The 14,329-nt window shown below is 41.4% G+C and overlaps 1 protein-coding gene across 1 annotated transcript in view; it reads left to right on the top strand.

Moving 5' to 3' along the window:
- SND1 (staphylococcal nuclease and tudor domain containing 1) overlaps positions 1–14,329 on the top strand; it is a 421,950-nt gene that overhangs the window by 256,065 nt on the left and 151,556 nt on the right. The window contains exon 16 of the mRNA XM_010831720.1: positions 10,337–10,478. Within this exon, the coding sequence (XP_010830022.1) occupies positions 10,337–10,478 (142 nt within the window). The remainder of the gene's footprint in view (positions 1–10,336; positions 10,479–14,329) is intronic.

Below are 14,329 nucleotides of genomic sequence, written 5' to 3'. Positions count from 1 at the left end.
GAACTAATTCACTCAAGAGAATGTTGACTCTTGGCTCTTAAATTATCTGACCTGAATAATTTGCAAGTTTATCTGGGCAAAATCAAATAAGCTCCTGAATGTTAATATATTTTCTTCTTTTAAAAACAAAAACTTTCATATTTCTTAACACAAGTTTTCTGTCAAAATTTTTGTTTTTAAGTGCCTCGAATATAAATAAGCCAAGGGAAGAAAATCATCTCTATTAGTACTACCAGAAAATTTTCAGTAAGAATACATCTGTTCACCAAAATGCGGGGTTGTTTTCTTTCTTCACTTTCTCTCCTGTTCCCCCCTCCCTTTTGTAAGTGATGGAAGGCTTTTTCAGAACTGAGACTTCCTCTGTTTTATTTCTTAACTGTGGAGTCAGTGCCTGGAACTGTGACACATAATGGGTGCTTCATGCCTTTTTCTACTTAATTATTTTCCACATGAATATTTCTCTTTTACCTCACTTTTACTATCTACCTAGTATTATCTTACGTGTTTTTGGATATTTAGTTTATTTGGATTATTTTTTCCTTTCACAAAAAAAGTCATTGGTTCCTTTAGCTAAATCATAGTCTGTAGTTATTTTCTTAGAGCAGTTCTGCTTAAAACAAAGTAGAAACTTAGACCAAAGGTTAGCATGAGTGATTTAGCAGTATCATTATTTACCTATAAAGCTTTATTGAGTAAAATGATTAAGTTTTAGTTTAATGCATTCTTATGCACTGACCATTTATGTCTCAATAATTTCTACCATAATGGATGTCCTTTTTCTCTGTTTCAAAAACTTGAATTTAACCTTCCAAATTTTATAGTAATTTCATTAATGCTTTAAAAATGTAAATATTAACTCCTCCACAATGCTTTTTACTTAAATTTGTTGAACCTAAATTGGTATGTCTGCAAGCAAAGATGAAGGTGATGGGTTGGCCAAAAAGATTATTAGGAAAAAACCTGAACCTTTTGGCCAACCCTATACTTTTAAGGGGTGTTGAGATTATTTTAATCATCTAACCTTTATTTAACATTTATCTTCATTTTTTATGTCCTAGGTTGCTTGATTTTTTTTTTTTTTTTTTTCTTTCCCCTCCTCCATCCTTTTCTGAAGTTGTGTTCTTGTGTCAGGTGGGGCAGAATTTAGCATGACATCAATTTCCTTGCTTCTGAGTTCTTGATTTGCCCATGAAATGAAAACTTGTGCTTCATCAGACCGTCTTTTAAATTCTTTACTCTGCACGTATTATTTTAATTATATCTCTCAAGCCATTTTGTGGTTCTGAAATAAATTCTCACCTCTTGCATATAGAGACTTCAGAAGTGATACAAATTGATCTAAATTTTTCTTTTAAATTGTGTTTCAGACCTGTGTTTTACTTTTTAATCATAGCCTCATAATTGATAATTCAGAGTTACAGACACTGGTTGCTGTGCTTTGTTCCACACTCACAGTGTCACATACCATGTATACGCTATGCTTTTAGACCATTCTCATGTCCTTTTTCTGGAAATGTACAAGATGGTTATTGTAGTATTCCTATAATAACTCATAATTCTTTTTTTCTTAGAAAAGTAACAGCAGCATTGTTAAAAATCTAATGGCCCTTTTCTCATATCCCCGTTGGTTGTGTTTATCTTTAACAATTTAAAATAGAAATACTACCTTTTAACTATTATCACTGTAATCATCTATTTGACATAAATTGGTTTTTCTACAATTTCTAAATTAAATGTTTTTTGTGAAATAATTAGCCTGAAAATAATGGGAAGATATGCTTTCCCCTTTAAACATTTTTTTGTTATAAATTGATAATTTTGGACCACTATCTTTTGTGTCCATATTCTTGAGCAAATATAATTGTTTCATAATAAAATGCTTTCTTCATATCATAACTAAAGCACCCAGTGGTGTCAGAAACATAGTGTATTGCTGTGCTCATGTTCAAAGTTCTCATGCATAGGATAGTCTTTTACCCAAATAAAATATACAAAAGCAATCCTATATTTACTTACCTGACCTAAGATAAAACATTTGCTCCATAAAAGAAGAATAGGATTTCTTTTTTAAAGGAAAAGGTTGTCAGGAGGAAGATTTTTAAGGAGAATGACATGGATTCAGGAAGTACAGCCTAGGAAAGGATGTGAAGGGAATTTCCAAGGTCAGCCCAGGACATCTGCTATGTATCAGGCCCCACGGGCCACCGTTCATGCAGAGGTCAGTAGGAGGACGGCATCACTCCAGGAAGAGCTGGAATTTAAAAAGTCATCATTTTAGAAACACTGAATACCTTTGTGATTTGAGAAACACTGAATTCTTTAACCAAGGATTGTTAATAGTCATCTGTTGGAGAGCTAGAATCTGTAGAAATGTGGATGGGGTAGTTTGGGTGAAGTAGTGGGTGGGAAGAAGATGGAGTTTATTTGTGAAAACCACAAATTATGAGCCATAACTCTGAGACAGTTGTGGATTGGCAGACTGGAGCAAAGATGTGGCTTGGCACTGCCTTGGTTATCCATGCTAGAGAAAGAGAATTGAAATAGGAAGAGAGCAGGCTTATAGTTGATACCTTATCCTACGTAGGTATAGACTTACCTCTGCTCTTTTTGTCTGAGGCATAGAGATACCATCAACTGCACTCTCTATACACTAAACTTATAAGCAGATTTTTTTTTTTTTTTGTCTTATAGAAAAACCAAGGGCATTGTATTTCCTGTTGGTGATCAAATGCAGGTTTTTCCTCTCAAAGGCTTTGACTTCATTTCTAAAGGTTAAATTGAACGGTTCTTACAGCATAATTTCAACCAGTTACATTTGGGAAACTGAAAGTCATTTCAGTAAAAGAATTATCTCTGAGCCTATGTAGAATGTTCATTTGATTGGGAATTGGGTATTATTTTATGCACGTTAAGCCAGATCACAGAATGATTTTATTTCAAGGTAGAAAAGAAATGTCAATAGACGTGTGGACTTAGTAGTACTCTTTTCATTGCTTGAGTAGAACATTTCCTCTATATAGCCAATTGAGGATGGCATCATGCTTACTCTTAGCCATTGCCTGAGAACTGATACTTCTTATGGTGCTTTTGGGAAACATGAGTTTTTTCCTGTGGTCGTCTAACCTTTTGCTTTCTCATTCAAACTATTTTCAGTTTAAATTTTTAAAAGTACTTCAAAGCATTGACTAGCTAAAAGTGGTTTACCTAAAATATAATTACTGAGTACTGAATTTTGAACTTGTTATTCACTGTGAAATACATATAAACTAGTTGATTAAGAAAATTTTCTTGAGTTAAAAATGAAAATCTGACATAGTCTACCTACCCAAGACATTTTTTTTATTTTTTATTGTTGGTGTTTTTTTTTTATTTGAGCATAGTAACTTTAGAATGTCATGTTAGTTTCTGCTGTATAGCAAGGTGAATCAGTTATATGTATATATGTGTCCCTTCATTTTTAGATTTCCTTCCCATTTAGGTCACCACAGAACATTAAGTAGAGTTCCCTGTGGTGTTTTTTTTTTTTTTTTTAATTTACATGTAAATGGACTTTTGATAAACATGTACACATGTAACCATCGCTACGGTCAAGATAAGAGGCTTTCATGTTTCCCACCTCCCCCACACACAATTCTTCCATCCTCTTTGGAGTCAGCTCCCAGCCCTTCCCGTGGTCCGTGGCCACCAGTGATCTGTAATGTGTCTTTACAGTGTAAATAACCTTTGCAAGAATGTCATAGAAATGGAATCGTGTATTTGAGATTCATCCGTGTTGTTACCCCCTTTTATTGCAGAGTAGTCTTCTATTGTGTGAGTGGATCACAGTTTGCTTATCCAGTCCCCTGTTGAGGGAGGTTTTGACTTGGGGTGATGACAGAAGAAGTTCTGACCATATTCTATCTAATCTATTTCTGGAAAAGGATTTGACTTTCTTTTTAATTGGGCTGCTGTGATTGTTGTAATGCTGCTTTGCATGTTTTCATCCTAAACATGATTGTGTCTTTTCTTCTTAGCGTTTGCCAAGTCCTGCTTTCTTTTCTCAGTGTTGTACTTCATGGAACAGAAACAGATGGTGGGCAAGACCAACCCAATAAAAATATGCAGACACCTGTTTTTTGCAGGGCTGTAGAGGGCAGACATATCCTCAGTGTTTCACTTCTGGTGGTAGAGAAAACTTCCCCTTCATGTTGGGGATACAAAGACAAGGAAGAAAGTTTAGTTGCTCATTCATGTCTGATTCTTTGCGACCCCATGGACTGTAGCCTAGCAGACTCTTCCATCCATGGGATTTTCCAGGCAAGAGTACTGGAGTGGGGTGCCATTTCCTTCTCCAGAGGATATTTCCGACCCAGGGATCGAACCCAGGTCTCCCACATTGTAGGCAGACGCTTTACCATCTAAGCCACCAGGGAGGACCTTGGGGATACAAAGGAGGTGTCTTCCTTCCAGCATGGGAAGTGCACCCCACAGACTCCTTCTGCCGTTTGGTCTCTGATTTTTAGGCTGCCCTCCCTTACTAATTGGTGAAGAAGTTGAAGCAAGGAAGAAAACCGAAGGTCATGTTCTCTGAGTGTGCTACCCATAAGAATGCAGCCTCTCAAGTTTAGGGCTTTCTTCCAACTTAGTGCTCCTGCAAATGTCCTCTTGATTCATTCCTCCCAGGAATGGAGCCCAGAGCCTGAAACATGGTTTCTCCTACATTCTAACACTTTGAAGGCCCGAGTGAGGCACTGTGCCAGCTAACTAAACACTGTGAGAAACTGTAAACCACAGACAACACTTAATGAGAGATTATTGATGGCCCAGCTGCAACACCTTTTTTTTTTTTTGGTAGTGTATGTGGTTTCTTAGATTTTTTTCCAGTCAGAGTGGTTTTGTTTCTAGGGTTCTCTGCTGTGTTCACTTCATTCCTGGTAAACTTGGACCTCACTGCTGTTTACACCTTCCACCAGCCCCCTTCACAGATGCTTCACCATGAAGCATGGCAGACCAGCCAGGGAAGGGGAACTTTGTGGTCATGTTGGAGCTGGGGGCATTCCCAGATGTCCCCTCCCAGGGCTCCCCTGATGTCAGGAGATTGTCTCGCTAGACAGCTGGTTCCTTGAAGGGAATCATAAATTCCTTCTCTGAATTGAAAGACCACCTGGGGCCCTGGAGCCTGTGGGTTGGGAAGGAGGGAGTGTGGAGTGATGGAGTTCCTTTTCACCTTTCTGGTCAGGAATGTGGTTATGCTCTGCCTGCTGCGTGATTACAGGGGTGATTCTTCTGGGCTGGAGTGCCCTGACCACAGAGATACCTACGATGAGAAGTTAGCACAGTACAGCTTAAAATGAGGGTGTATGTTTGCTTAAGTAACCTTAGAACTGACTTCCACGTTCTCTTTTTTTCTCTCTGTATCTGTCCACTTGTACACAAATACTTTGCTGCTTCAGTATTAAGGTTAGTTGGACCCAAACAGCTTTGTGCTCCTGAGTCCTTTAGCCTCAGGTCACCCTTGCAGAGACAGGGTCAACTCTTTTAGAGGGGGACCCTCCTGGTTTGCTGGAGTGGGCAGCTCAGGACGCGGTTGTACCTGCAGGAGACTTCATCATGTTTGAGTTCAGTTTCCCAAGTCTTGTGGAGTTGAATACCCCCATGGTACCATTATAAGCTCTGCATGTATTTGTTTTTAGTTCTTTTTCCTATGATGTTCATCAAAGAGTGGTTGTGATGATGAGAACTAATTAGTGAGTTTCATTATTAACAGTTCCCATCTGAGACTTGCACATGATAATCCTGAGTGGTTAACTGTTAACTAATGGGTTTACTTATTCCCATTTCCCTGTACTGTTTTGTGTGCTGTGATGTCTGCCTCTCACCAGTCCCGACTATGTTATGCCTTGTTCAGTCGTTCAGTCGCGTCCGACGCTTTGTGACCCCATGGACTGTAGCCCACCAGACTCCTCTGTCCATGGAATCCTCCAGGCAAGAATACTGGAGTCCTTCTCTAGGGGATCTTCCTACCCCGGGTATCAAACTTGTGTCTCCTGCATTGGCAGACGGATTCTTTACCACTGAGCCACCAGGGAGGCCCATGTTAAGGCCTTCTCTGTGGCTATTTTCAGTGGAAAAATCATAGATTTCACTTTGCTGGCAACCAGTGTAAACTGACAACCAAAATCCTTGTTCCAGAATTTAGAGAGATTGATTTGTATTTAGTTCTGTTCTTTGAAGATATTGGGGACCTACCTGTGTGAGTAGTGTTCTTGTGGCTCTCTGCCCTGTGACTGCCACATAAGGGTTCTCCTTTACTTGTCTCTTCCCCACCCCATCCCCCTCCACAACTTACCCGCTCTCCCAAACTTGGTAATTCATTATACTCAATTATTTCAAACATGTGTTTGCTTACACAGCAAAGTACTTTGTTAGAGGTAAGTTACAGTCTCACTGATGAAGGGGATCTTTTATAGGCATTGACACATGTACCCACGTTTACAAGAGGTTTATACTGACCATCGGAAGTGAGGGCAGAGTAGGAGTGTGTGCTTAAGGTTTGTTTATAACCTTTCCCACTCCCTGAGGATCATCCTGCCTTTCTTCAGGTCCTTCAAAACCTCATTCCTGTAAATTTGAGGTATAGATATTAACATCCTTTGAAATGAAGTCACCCCAGGCACATTTGTTGCATCATTACTTTCTCAATTTCAAGGTGCATTGAAGAAGCAGAAACATTCCTTAAAGAGATGCCATCCACAATAGCAGGTTAAATGTAGCTAATGCAACCTTAAATTAGCTTTTCTAGGAGGACAGAAAAATACTTAATGTTTGGTTTGTTTTGAAGCACAGGTAATGTGAAAACTACCAGTGCAACAAAGAAGACTTATCTGGTCAGAACTACAGTTGCTTCTTGATTATTTACACTGGTGGAGGGGAATATTAGTACAGAAAACTATAGCTAATATAGCCACATGCATTCTCAAAGCCTTGAGACTGTGTAACTCAACTGTGAGAGCTGCGGCGAATAGATTCCCAGACCTCATGTAAACCAGCCTGAGAATGGTTTACTCCACAGAAAACTTGAGGATGAGGGTCTTTGTAACAGTATTCCTAAACAGAAATATTTGATATTTAATAGTCTTACCTGTGCCTTAAGTCTCCATGTTGTTATTTCTTTAAATTTGAGGCCATTAATCTTTATTTTTTAAAATATGTTTGGAGTTATAAGGAAATCTGTCATTTCACCAGGTCTTAGAAGGTCCTGCTTTGAATAATTGGAAGAGAATTTTAAATGTCATGTTAATGACGTCCTTTCAACTTTATCACTTGGCTGCCCTTGAAATCCACCTGCCATCTTCAACTCTTCATTAGGGCTTAAACTGGGCTCTAATCATGTTTTCTCTTATTTACCTACTGCTGAAACCTTTAGAAATGAGTATTGGAGCCTAGCACATTGCTGTACTTTCACAGGCTCTTAGGAAGGCAATCGTTTAGCCGTAACCTTTAGTCCATTTTCTAGTAAGATAAGCAAAAATCCTAAAATTTAAAAAAAAGGAAAAAATTCCATAGCTAAATTCACAGAGAATGACTTATAACTATATCACTTGAGGGAACTTGTCAGCCCATCTTTCCAGTCTTTTCACTTGAGCCACAGAAACAAATGCTAAAGGTTTCAAGAATTTTTGTATTGAAAAGGAACTTGCCAAGCAAAGGAAGAGCTTGAGATGACTAGGAAAGACAGATACCATTGTCTGCCTGTGACGTGAGTTTCAAAAAAGCTGATGACATCTTTTGGTGATTGCATTCAATTTAATTCACTTTATTAGAATTTTTTATTTCAAAAACTCTACCACCTTGGGCAAGATATCCATATTTTCCTTTAATAGATGGTCCATGGGCGTATCACCTGCTCAAGAGGATGAAGAGATCTGCATTTTGTCTCACGGTTTTGCCTCTGGGAAGAGACATGGCCAGTTCTCATGGGTTTTTAAAATTTGCTTTCATGGCTTCAGTTGTCACAATTGGCTTTTGCTTCTCATTGTCATAATCGATGGCATGTCACATTCCCTTTGCTCTCTTCCCATGTATTTCTGGAATAGGATTAAATTGTAGGTTGAGACTTAGGAGGAGTGAGAAACATCCATTGTTTTATTTTTATCGGTCCATCTGTCTGTATCTGTCTTACATGGCTAACAATAGGGCCCCTTCATTTCTCCCTGATTCTCTGTCTGAGTAAGTATCCCTGATAAACTAGGTAATCATTAGCAAGATTGGAGTTTGCTGCCACTTTCTTTTTCAGTATTAACATTAGAGGTGTACGTGTGTGTGCGATTTTATTCCCGTAAGCATCTTTTTCTCAGATAAATACATCTTAGAGACGGTGATGAGCAGATGTCTATTTTTGAAAAATATAGATTACTGTGGTCTCGAGGGAAAGGCCTTCTCTTTAGAGACCTTAAGTTGCCTCATGATTTGTGATAATCAATTTAATAATTGTTGTTGACTTATTGGCTCAGCCCAGAAGTAACGTTGCAGATTTAGACTAGCATGCACAAGGGTTTTAATCAGGTGGTACCTTCCTTCCTGTGGAGCATTTGTCTTGCTTGACTGTTCTGGACCTCAGCCAAGCGCCAGAAAAGCATCTTCCCACTGTATATGGATGGAAGAGTGTGTGTTAAGTGTTCATTGGGGAAGTTCCCAACCCACTAAAGCTCATTGTTACCTTACCTTTTTACCAATACGCCCTTAGAAAAACACTGAGAATAGATGACTGTCTCTCCTTTTCTCCAAGAATCTGTTTAAAGAGAAGGATGACTCTCATTACTATAAATATTGCTTTCATCCCAGCCTACCTCACGGCTTCTGAATGAGAGGAGCCCCTTTGGCTGCTGTGAAGACTCTCAAATACTTGATGGCTTGTTAAATTTTCATTGTCTAATGTGCATTAATTTAGGTACAATAGCTCTGTTGCTAGGAGCAGAGTTAGGAAGGAAGAGCTTGGCGAGTGCAGACGGCTTCTGTCTTCCGAGTTGGGCAAGTGTGCAAAACTCGCTGTCCTCCGAGGGAGCTTGGGGCTCTGCTGGCCGCGCTGCAAACCTCTGAAATTCATCCAGTGACTATTCCCCCAGCAATGCCACATGATACCTGATGCTTGCTTACTCTGTCATCTGTTTAATTAGCTGGAGAGACTGAAAGGATTTGATGGCTCTCAGCTCGTCTGAAGCTGAGAGCTCTGAGGTTCAGAAGGTCCATGAGTTGGTACTCTTGAGGGTAGATGCTTATACTTTGGGTTGATGCATGGGAAAAGTTTTTTTTAAACCCGTATAAAGTTTCACATGCTTTTATCATTTCTATAATTATTGGTGCTGACATGATGTGGTGTCTTCTGGTCCCCACGGATCACATCCTGCTGTTGCAGGTTTCCTGGGCTGGGAACAGGAGCCGCATGCCCCAGTCCCTCCTCATCCCTGGAAAGACAGAGAGCAGGGCTTGAAGTATGGGATCCTCCCCACCGACCCCACAAAGGCTGCGCTCTCCTCCTTGTTAGGAAAACACAGCCTATTAAAGACTGACGATGAGCTGTTTTGGGTTTCCTAGAAAAGGGATTTAGGGGCTGTGTCAGGAACCTGGGTGTTATGTTTTTTTTTAATTGAAAATTAAAGGTTAGAAGGTTAAACCTTGAAGATGGTAGGTGTTGGTCTTTTCCTTTAATTTTCTGTAGGAGGAAGAAGAGCTCTTTTTCCTCTCCTGGGAGAGTGAAATTCTCATTTCAAGCCACCATCCTAATTTCTTAAAAATTATTTATTTATTTTTGGCTACACTGGGTCTTTGTTGCTGCGAGAGGACTCTCTGTCGTTGCAGTGAGCGTGGGCTGCTCTTCATGGAATGTGCGGGCTTCTCATTGTGGCGGCTTCTCTAATTGCAGAGCACAGGCTCCAGGTACATGGGCTTCAGTAGTTGCAGCACTTAGGCTCAGTAGTTGTGGCTCTTGAGCTTAGTTACTCTGCAGCATGCGGAATCTCCCTGGACCAGGGATGGAACTCCTGTCCCCTGCATTGTCAGGCAGATTCTTATCCACTGCACCACCAGGGAAGTCTTTTATATCCACTGAATGCTTTAGTAATTGAACAGAGGAGAGAAGAGAGCCATTGAGAATGCTCTAGAAGCTTTTGATTAACTCTGTTTCTCCTGTGAATGTCACATGGGTTTCTTGTTTTTGTCATGGTTTCAGAAATGTCTTATTCTAAGGTTATTTGCCCAGCTTCCTGTGGTGTGCCAGACTTTTTGCCCCAGACCAGAGAGAAAGAAACATTTACCTTGATTCCATTATTCTTCTGATGGTTCTTCTTTTCTCCCTCAGGACACCCAAAAAGCAAAGCAGTTTCTGCCCTTCCTTCAGCGGGCAGGTCGTTCTGAAGCTGTGGTGGAGTATGTGTTCAGTGGTTCTCGTCTCAAGCTGTATTTGCCAAAGGAAACTTGCCTTATCACCTTCCTGCTTGCGGGTAAGTCTCCTGTGTTGTGTGGTGTTCTGAAAATTCTTCTTGGAACTCAGAAGTCATCCCTGGAGGTCACATGCCCTCCTTCACACTGGGTTTTCCACAGGACTTGGAGCCCATGTGGGTGCTTTAGTCTCTGATGGAGACGTGAACACAGAGCTCCTAGTTTGATCCTGCTGTTACTGCAGACCCAGCACTGGTTCCATCCTGCTTCTCATTCCTGCCAACCGCAGGACGTGGGCACGTAGGACAGCGTATGAGACACATATGTACTCATATCCCGAGTGAAGGGAATTCCAGACCTAAGACAGTGTTCATCATGGAGTGAGTGTTCATGGCTAATGTCTGCCATTTGGGCTAGACTGCCCTGCTGTGTTTGTGAACCATTTTTAAAGTCTTTATTGAATTCGTTACAATATAAGTTCCATTTTACGTTTTGTTGTTTTGTTTGTTTGGCCAGGAGGCACAATGTGGGATCTTAGCTCTCTGACCGGGGATCGAACCTGCAGCCCCTGCTTTGGAAGGCGGTCTTAACCACTGGACTGTCAGGACTGTCCCAAGCCTTCCTCCTTTTCTTTGCTGACCAAATGTCCATCTTTCTTACCCTATCTTTTCTAATAATACTTCACAAGCCAGCAAGTCTATGTGTGAACCATGCTCTATGAGTAGTTCACATGTATGCATTCAAGGAGCAGATGGCTTCATTATTTCCCTGCTGGCAGACAAGAAAATTATTTCCATCAGTACTTTGCAGAGGCTGTGGTCTTTGAGGGAGAGGGTCACCCCACAGCTGTGCACACAAACTTTTGCTCACTCCCAAAGGACATTCCCGTTGTGTTTACCTGCTGCGTGCTGCCTTCTCTAGGGCTGTCCTGTTGCCTCAGCCCTACTTCTGTTGAATTCCTGAGTAGAATTTGCCATTCTCTGCCACATTGCCTCAGCCTCCCTTTTATTGAAGGCACTGATAGTGTCTTCCCCAATAAGGGTCTCCTACAGACCCCAGCTAAATGGATCATTAGGTGTGATCAGTGACTCCCTGAGCATGTGGCCATGAAGCACACGGTTGCTGCTTGGCCCTCATGGCTCCTTGAGTCTCCTGCAAGTCTCCTCTTACTGATCACCTCTTGCCTCTACAGGCCTTCTGAAGGGGCCAGTGGATGTATGATACACAGCTCAGGGCAGCTCTAGAAAAGGAAGGCTGTGACAAAGCCACGCCCCCCTGGAGGCCTGTGCTTTCGTTGTCTGCACATGTGTGCTGTAAGTGAACGGAGGGGCAGGATGCCTATTAAGGTTCTCGTAGTGGAGGAGTTTCTTAGCAGTGAATCCTTGTTGTTACAGGGTTTGAGATATAATATTCAACTCATTCTTTGCTCACTGCCTGCAAAACAAAAGCATCCTTTTGGCAGCGTTGAGCTTGATCCCAGAGGTGTGAAAGAGAAACAGCATTATTCTTTCCCGGAAACTTGGCCACAGATCTATAGGGGAAATAAAACATTGAGGTTCTGGCTTCCCAACCTAAAACCACCTGAATGGAGCCGGCCCAGGGCTTTAGACCTGTCTTGGCTGGAGTATTCCTGCAGAACCTTCTGGTCATACCTTGCTGAGACACAGGCAGCCTAATCACTTGCCTTGGCGTCCGCCGGTTCTCCTGTGTACTTGGCATTCTTCTAAGCCTTAGCAATTCAAAAGGCATTGCTTGAGTTACCTTACATAGTGAAAGATAGATTACAGAAGCTAATACCTGATAAAAATATGAGCTTTTACATTTTTCTCCTGCCATCCTCTATGCAGTTGTGTTATGCATCTTCTGATTTGTTTAGAATCCTGGCAGGGATACAGAACATGGGAGAGTCATGAGAGAGAGAGGAGGCAGGGAGGCCTCGGTTTGAACAGGAGGCTCTGCTGTTGTATGAGCAGGAGACTTCAGCGAATTTTGTTGTTGTTGTTTTTCTTACTCTCTTCAAGCCTTGGTTTACACATTGGCTAACTGGAGAGCATTTCTTACCTTTTAGGATTTTTGTGAGGATTTAATGAGATGTATAAACGTTCAGAGCAGGCTGCCATAAAGTAGATCATCAATAAGTGTTTCCTTCCTGCCCTCCTCACAGACTTAGTGAACTCATAACCAGAGCTTTTCTTAACTCTGTGTGGAATGGCACAGTTGTGCACCGTGTGTTTCTAAGAGACTCTGACCACCACATTAATTCAAATAAATCAAGACAAGGAGCTGCCCCAGCTGCCTCCTGACTTAGCAGAATGCTCACTGAAAGAAGAGCTACTGGCTTTCCTCTTTGAGTTTGGAGCAAGGAACTCTGCATTCTGGTAAGACACAGGCCTAGGTCTTGAGATGCTCTAGAGGAAAGACAGGCATGTGAACAAGCTGTAGTGTTTGGTGGTAGGCAAGAAAATAGAATTATTTATAAGACACAGAAGTAGCTAGCACAGAGGAGGGAATCGTTGGTTGGGTGGAGGTCAGGGATTGTGTATCTGGGCTGTGTTGGAAAGGAGATATGAGTCTGCAATGTTGTAAGGACAGGACAAGAGGGGAGGAGAAGGAATATTCTAGGTAGAGGTACCACAGGTACAAAGATATAGAGGTACAGTATATTCTGATGTGTCCAGGGAACCATGAATCCTTTGGTAGAATGTAGAGTGAAGAGTGGACTGAGGCTGGAAATACAGAAGGAAGCTAGTCTTCCACGGAACATGCTGTGGACCCTCAGAGTTGTTTAAGGTATTAGGGGCATGACATGTTTTTCTTGGTAGATAAGTTAGAATACATGAGGCTGGAGGTTGGGAGAGTGGTTAAGAAGCAAGAGGGACAGAGGCCAAAAAGCTGGTGAAAGAGGAGAGGAAAGGTTAGAAGAGTTTTTAAGAGGAAGACTTCCTCATTCAGGGAATGACTTGGGTTTTGGGGTCAAGGATGGAGGGTGACATTGAATACAGAAGAGAAAGTAAAGTGGCCCAGGGCTTGAGTTATTGGGCAGAGTTTGATGTCCACCAGCATGGGCAACACTAAGAATAGGTTCTTGCAACAGATAGTCGGTGTCCAGAGGATTAGATGGAGAATCCTGAGAGAGTAGTCTTCTGGAAGCCAAGTGTTGGGTTCTACCTTAAAAGATCGAGTAGGTAAAAACTGTGGAATTATTTTATACTACTGATCGAGTACTAAGTCACAGAGTTTCTTTTTTTTAATCAGGGTTGATTCAGCTAACAGATTACAGACAATTGGGGAGTAAACGTGGGTAAGAAGAAACAGAGTTTAAAATAGACAGCTCTTCATAACAGTCTAACAGAATGGAAAAAGCAGTGCAGAAAATTGAGTGCTAAAGGGTCATTCTAAGGATGTCAGCATCTTGAGTACCTTTATAAAAACTGTAATTGTTAGGATCGGAACAGAACATGACATGAATACTTAGAAAAGCTATTCAGTATACCTATTGTCTTCATAGTGCCAATTATAGAATGGAAAACTCAACGAAGTCTTCTTGGCTAGCAAGCACATAAAAAAGATGAAGTGAGAGGATACCAGGATCTTGAGAAGCACTGGTCTGAATTCTCAGGAGCAGGAACTCAGAGGGGATGCAAGTCAGTCATCCATCGGGCAGTGACCTAGTGGAAACAGAATGAGTGAGATGGAGAACATGGCTGGAGATCCTGGAGAGAAGGGCTCCTCGGTTGTCTGAAACCAGCCCCAAAGCTGAATGTGAGTGTAAACAGACATGACACTCACACCTTCCAGCTGCTGACCTGGACAGTGGTCCGCGTGACACAACTTGGTGGCTCTCCGTGGAACACTCCCTGCACCCGGTAAAAATGATGTTATTGTTGTGATTCTCAAGGGGAAAGTCGAGAGA

Source organism: Bison bison, unplaced genomic scaffold (assembly GCF_000754665.1).
Source record: "Bison bison bison isolate TAMUID 2011002044 unplaced genomic scaffold, Bison_UMD1.0 scf7180017864530, whole genome shotgun sequence".
NCBI classification, from domain to species: Eukaryota; Metazoa; Chordata; class Mammalia; order Artiodactyla; family Bovidae; genus Bison; species Bison bison.
This window is presented reverse-complemented; position numbering and strand designations above follow the sequence as displayed.